We start from the raw sequence: 6,342 nt of genomic DNA, 5'->3' as shown, positions 1-6,342 counted from the left end.
CCAGGAGGTGAGGGAGGAGGGGACAAGTGAGACCCAGGAGGTGAGGGGAGGAGGGGACAAGTGAGACCCAGGAGGTGAGGGGAGGAGGGGACAAGTGGGGTACAGGAGGTGAGAAAAGAGAGGGAAAGTGGGGGACAAGAGGTGATGAAGGACAGGGCAAGTGAAGTGACAAAGAGAAGCTCTCCAGCTCTGCCAGATCTCACATGAGGAGCAAGGACAGAGGAGGTCTCACGAAGCAGGAAGGCTTCAGACTGAAGAAGACAGTTCACAAAGTGAACAAAGAACTGAACAAAGATGGTGATAAGTGAGGAAAAGATCTCACAGTCTAAAGACAATCAAAGACACATTTATGTTTGTTGGACTTTATTTGTTTAACCGTCTTAAATGGTAAAGAAACATGTTCAAAGAAAATAAAGGTTTTCTAAAAATCAAAAAAATCTTTCTCTGCCGACGCTTTCACATCATCCGTCTCACTCCTGAATCCTCTTTGGACTTCATTGTCTTTGACGCCACAATAACTCTAATACTATAAGTAACTATACTATAACTATAATAATATAATAATATACATTTCTGTGGTGGACGTGTTCTCTGGGTTTAACATAAATCTGGAGACATTTTCTCAATCATAATTCTCAAATTGCTTTTCTTATCACAACATATTTAGTTTTTGGGCACAAAGAGTTTATGATAAGAATAAATGATGTAATATGTTATTATAAAGAATGTCTGAATCTCAGAAACTACAAGGTGCACAATCACATGTTTGTATCTATGAACTCACAAAAAGATGAATATCAAACATGTTCACATATATGCAGTTTAAGATGTATTGAATATGGAAGACGTCTAATAACCCAATGGTAGCGTTTTTCCACCTTGACTCTAGAATTGTCAGATTGTACTGTTAGACACTAATCTAAAGGTTATCCGTACCAGATTGAAACAATTTAGACCGATCAGAACAAATGTTGTGTCATTCTAACAGAAACTAAATATAGTCTCTGGGACACATGGGATGAGTCTCCAACACGTCCAGAGGAGACGGATGGAGTTAGACCTGCTGACAGCCTTCAGTCTCTGATGTCTCACATGTTTTCTGCTTGTTGAGTGAATTGACTGTAGAAGTGTTTCAGGCTGATTCTGGGTCAGACTGTAGTTTAAACAGAACTGCTCTGTGGTTTGATAATAGTGACGATACAGAAGTCCTATTTCTGCACCAATATATCAAATTATATTATAGTAATTATACAACACTACAGTACTACTACAATACCACAGTATTACTACAACACCACAGTATTACTACAACATTACAGTATTACTAGTTTTACTACAACACTACAGTATTAATTACTACAACACCACAGTATTACTACAACATTACAGTATTACTAGTTTTACTACAACACTACAGTATTAATTACTACAACACCACAGTATTAATTACTACAACACTACAGTATTAATTACTACAACACTACAGTGTCACTACAATACCACAGTATTACGACAACACTACAGTATTAATTACTACAACACTACAGTGTTAATTACTACAACAATACAGTATTAATTACTACAACACTGCAGTATTAATTACTATAACGCTACAGTATTAATTACTACAACACTACAGTATTACTACAACAACCACAGTATTAATTACTACAACACCACAGTATTACTACAACAATACAGTATTAATTACTACAACACTACAGTATTACTACAACAATACAGTATTAATTACTACAACACTACAGTGTTACAACAATACCACAGTATTACTACAACACCACAGTATTACTAGTATTACTACCACACCACAGTATTACTACAACACCACAGTATTACTAGTATTACTACCACACCACAGTATAACTAGTATTACTACCACACCACAGTATTACTAGTATTACTACCACACCACAGTATTACTGGTATTACTACCACACCACAGTATTACTAGTATTACTACCACACCACAGTATTACTACAACACCACAGTATTACTAGTACTACTACAACACCACAGTATTACTAGTATTACTACCACACCACAGTATTACTCCATGACTTCAGGTCACTTGATTGCATCACAGCAGCATCTTCTCCTCTCCAGCTGGATGGAGATGTGCTCGTGCTGAACTCAGTGAAAGCTTCTCCTTTTTGTCCCTTCTGTGAGCCGGTACTCACCTCTGGTCCTGATGCAGCAGCAGCAGCAGAGAGAGTGTTGAGGAGGGAGAGCTGCATCCGATAACTGCTCTAAATTTAACAGAAACAGACATTGCTCTAAACATGGAGGCATAGCTGCCTGTGAGCTGCTTATCGTCCCTCTCCCAGCGGGCCATGGCCATACAAGGCTCTGCGGGGCCCGGGGCCATCCAGCAGCTCCTCGTCCCGCCGACACGTGGGGGAGATAACGGCTAACGGCAGCGTGGTGACGCTGCCGGGCCACAACAGGCAGGAATGCTGAGAGGAGTGCCCCCCCCCCCATTGACATCTGTGCAACCTTCACAGCCGTGACTTTCCACACATAAGGTGACATCCAGAGACCTGCAGACCCCACTGTGTCCTGAGGAGGAACAGGTCTGTAGTAAACCTTCACTTTATGTCTGTTCTCTGACAGACGAACCACAGAGACTTGATGCAGAGATAAAGCTGAAACCTTCAAAGTCTATTCAACTGATTCAAACTGAACACCAGGGTTCAGAAGTATAAATGACACAAGTCCAGCACGACCACACAGCTCATTGGCTCCCACATCAGCGTCAGATCAGCTTTCTGGTCATTCAGACCCACAATCCTTTGCACAGCAGATATATGAGTAACAGGGTCAAAGTTCAAGGTGGCATATTATGATGAGGTAGTTCATCCCAATTGAATGCATACTGCATGGACCAGTAAGTACTCTGTACTCAGCTGCACTTTGTAATGGAAGTAAAAAGAAAACATTTGGAACACAGTCGTGGTTTGAGTTTAAATAAGTACGTTTTTCTCAGAATTCAAGTTAAATACGTTTGGTACTTTACAGTAACTCCACACAGACTTGTGGTTTCACTGCTGGACGTGAACAGCGGCCTGGTGGAAGTCCTGTGTTTCTTTCTTTCTAAATGTTTTGTAAAAACAAATAAAACTGGTTTGTTACACACACACCTGTTACACACACACACACCTATTAATCACACACACCTGTTACACACACACCTGTTGCACACACACACTTGTTACACACACACCTAAATCCGTTGATATCCGGCAGGAAGGCCAACGTTTTTAGCCTGAATTTGTGATAGAGGGTGACTAGTGGTATTAAGTTATCCGGGCTATAGACGGTCTGTAGACGGTCTATAGACGGGCTATAGACGGTCTATATACGGTCTATAGACGGGCTGTAGACRGGCTATAGACGGGCTATATACGGTCTATAGACGGGCTGTAGACGGTCTGTAGACAGGCTATAGACGGTCTGTAGACGGGCTATAGACGGGCTATATACGGTCTATAGACGGGCTGTAGACGGGCTATAGACGGGCTATAGACGGGCTGTAGACGGCTATAGACGGGCTATAGATGGTCTCGCGTGTAGATTTTAGGGGTGCGTTCGTTATGTAGGTCGGAGGTTACTCAACAAGCCGTCTTCCAGCGCTTCACTCGCACTGGGAGGAGGTTACGCACCTAGGCTGTACACCTTCTCAACATCTCTGATCTCTATTCACCAACATCACTGATGTTCTGGTTTTAGCTGGTAGAGCTCTAATCTCCTGGACCCTGAACACCTCGTGGTAGTTTGTAATGTCTCTGCTGCTCCTCTGATGAAGTGAGCCAGAACTTCTTCAGTTTGCTTCATGAGATGTTGATGATCCTTCTTCTCCAGGATGGAGATGAGGACCACGTCAGGTTGTTTGTGATTCTCAGAAACTGAGCTCCTCTCTGATTGGTTGTTGAATATCCCGGTGAGATGATCAGCGTCTTCAGAGAGTAGACGTTAATATTTATAGTTAATGTCCAGACGTTACACTCTTCTGTTTCAGGTGCGTTTGAAAACACCACCAGCACTGCCAGACTGGGACGTTAAAGTCAGCTCTTTGTGGGTCAGGTCTGTAACGGAGATCCTTCATCTTTATGAAGTCATCCGTCACTTCTACATTACCTAAAAGCATTCAACTCTAGTTTCTACGTAAATAATAAGAAAGGTGACAAACTGAAATGTGCTGACTCATGAGATTTATGAGATTTATGATCCAGTTCAAGCCAACGTTGGAGAAGAGATGAGCAGCAATATGTTACGATGAGAATGTCACACTTATCATTGAACTCGTGTATATTTAGAGTCAAACCTTCATTCACAACGCTGACTTTCTAATTCTAAATCTACGTCTGAGTGTTTACAGTAGAATTAGTTTCCAGCTGCGTAGGATTGTTTCAGTGATCCAAACATTCACAATAAGAGCGAATAAAGAAATAGTCGTTGAAAAATGATCATTCACACGTTTCTATCTCATGAGATATTCTGCTTCAATCCGGTTTGTTGGTGTTCAGCCTTTAAAAGCATTTTCACAGAGAGGCAGAAGAACGTTGGTTTAACAGAAGAAGAAGAACTCATTCATCTGTTTAGATGACATCATAGTGATGACACACATTTAAAGATCCATTAGAACCTCAACAGAACCTTTGACTGGAAAAGAAAAGAGTGAAACATCACAGAAGCAGAACGACTTTAAGCATTAATCTGACGAGTCAGCACTATATTTACTATTTCTATGAAAAAGGTGAATTCATACTCATGTCTGAATGTAAATAGACTTATTCTGTTGAGTTTTCTGGAGGATGTTTGTGCTCCGACACAACAGAGACAGAGTGAGTGTGTTTGTGTGACTCAGCTGTTGAGTCCATGTACATGTGACAGTATGGCGCCCCCTTCAGGACAAACTGTTCAGTGACGAACGCTCATCAATCAGAGCAACTCAAATCATAATGCTGTTTATTTTGAGCCATGCTAGTGGACTGAACTATGAACTATGGGATGGACTGAAGGAATGTAGTTCAGACATGAATGTGATGACTCTGGAGATCCTCTGACTTTCTCTCTAGCGCCACCACCAGGTCAACATTTAGTTTAGAGAGAAAGGTCTATCGGATGAACTGTTGGTGGAACGGCACCATCACGAGGTCAAAATCGATCTAAAACTTTAGTTTCTGAATCTAACAGTTTGTTTTTTAGTTCTGTTCTCTGTGATGAGACCTGGTGTTGAGCTAGTCTTTAATGTTTTGGTCATCAAACGTGATATTTATGCTGTTCCATTTGTATTTATGCCATTTCAAGCCAAAAAACTTAAAAATAAATAATAAAAAAAATTTTATTTTCCTATTTTTTACAATTTGTGAAATTGTACGTGTTCAATGTTTATTGAAATAAATATTTGAAATTTTTACTTTATTGTTTAAAATAAATAAAAATATTATAGATCTTTTTTTATTTATTTATTTTTTAATAAAAAGATAGCCAAAAATTGCATATGTACAATTCTACAAATTTTCAAAATAAAAACAAATTAAATTAAAGCTGCGAGCAGCAATGAACGGGCCCTCGCATCCTCCAGCGCGTCGGGGGTGCTGGCGGGACTCCGGCCTGCGCATCCAAGAACGTCCGCGACCGTCGGACAGCGCGTCCGCGAGTGAGACGTTTTTAATCCCGCGTGGACCGCCTGATGCTGGAAATGATGCTTTGCAAATAGTCCGACGCTTCCTGTATCCGCTGCCTAGCGCTACAGAACACGTACATCATGTAGCTCTATATCAAGTGTAAACTACATTGTGTAAAAGTCATGTAAATCGGATGGTGTTTGTCAAAAAATGCAGATTTCCTTTCGCCAGCAGGTGGCGCTGTGAGTATTATTGAAAATTAGCTTGTAGACATCCTCAGGCCATGAGTGTTATCAAGCATGAGAAGTTTGGGACCGTTTGGAACAAGTCCAGCTGAGTTACATCAGACATTTCCTTTAGCCAGTAGGCTTTGCGGGTTTACTGTAGCGCCCCCTAGTGGTTGAATGCAAAACAATTCTCAGGGTATGTTACTGGATGCGATGTGCACATATGCTGAATATTTTGGGAATTTAGGACAAATGGTTGAGAAGTTATGTGTATTGATATTATGTCATGCCCCTAAGAAGTGTATTGGTCCATATCTTCTAAACGCAAAGAGATATCAAAAGGCTTTTGATAACTTTTGATGATCTAAATCCAATTATGATCCACAGCAAATTTCGTAGAAATCAGAGCCAGCGTGTAGGAGTTCGCAAAGATGTGTTTTTTCACTAAATTCAAAATGGCTGACTT

At 40.7% G+C, this 6,342-nt stretch overlaps 1 protein-coding gene across 2 annotated transcripts in view; it reads right to left on the bottom strand.

Annotated features, from left to right (window-relative positions):
• The window catches only part of slc8a1a (solute carrier family 8 member 1a), a 19,969-nt gene extending 17,637 nt beyond the window's left edge, over positions 1-2,332 (bottom strand). Inside the window, exon 1 of one of the 2 annotated variants that reach the window (XM_031879876.1) lies at positions 2,200-2,332. In XM_031879876.1, the coding sequence (XP_031735736.1) occupies positions 2,200-2,311 (112 nt within the window). In that variant the 5' untranslated portion in view covers positions 2,312-2,332. Of the gene's footprint in view, positions 1-2,061; positions 2,150-2,199 lie in introns of those variants that run through there. The other variant, XM_031879877.1, reaches the window with a different exon arrangement.
• Positions 2,333-6,342: the final 4,010 nt, after the last annotated feature.

This window comes from Anarrhichthys ocellatus, unplaced genomic scaffold, assembly GCF_004355925.1.
Source record: "Anarrhichthys ocellatus isolate YVR2014 unplaced genomic scaffold, GSC_Weel_1.0 scaffold467, whole genome shotgun sequence".
NCBI lineage: Eukaryota > Metazoa > Chordata > Actinopteri > Perciformes > Anarhichadidae > Anarrhichthys > Anarrhichthys ocellatus.
The sequence above is the reverse complement of the archived record's forward strand: the minus strand, read 5'-3'. Positions and strand labels throughout refer to the sequence as shown.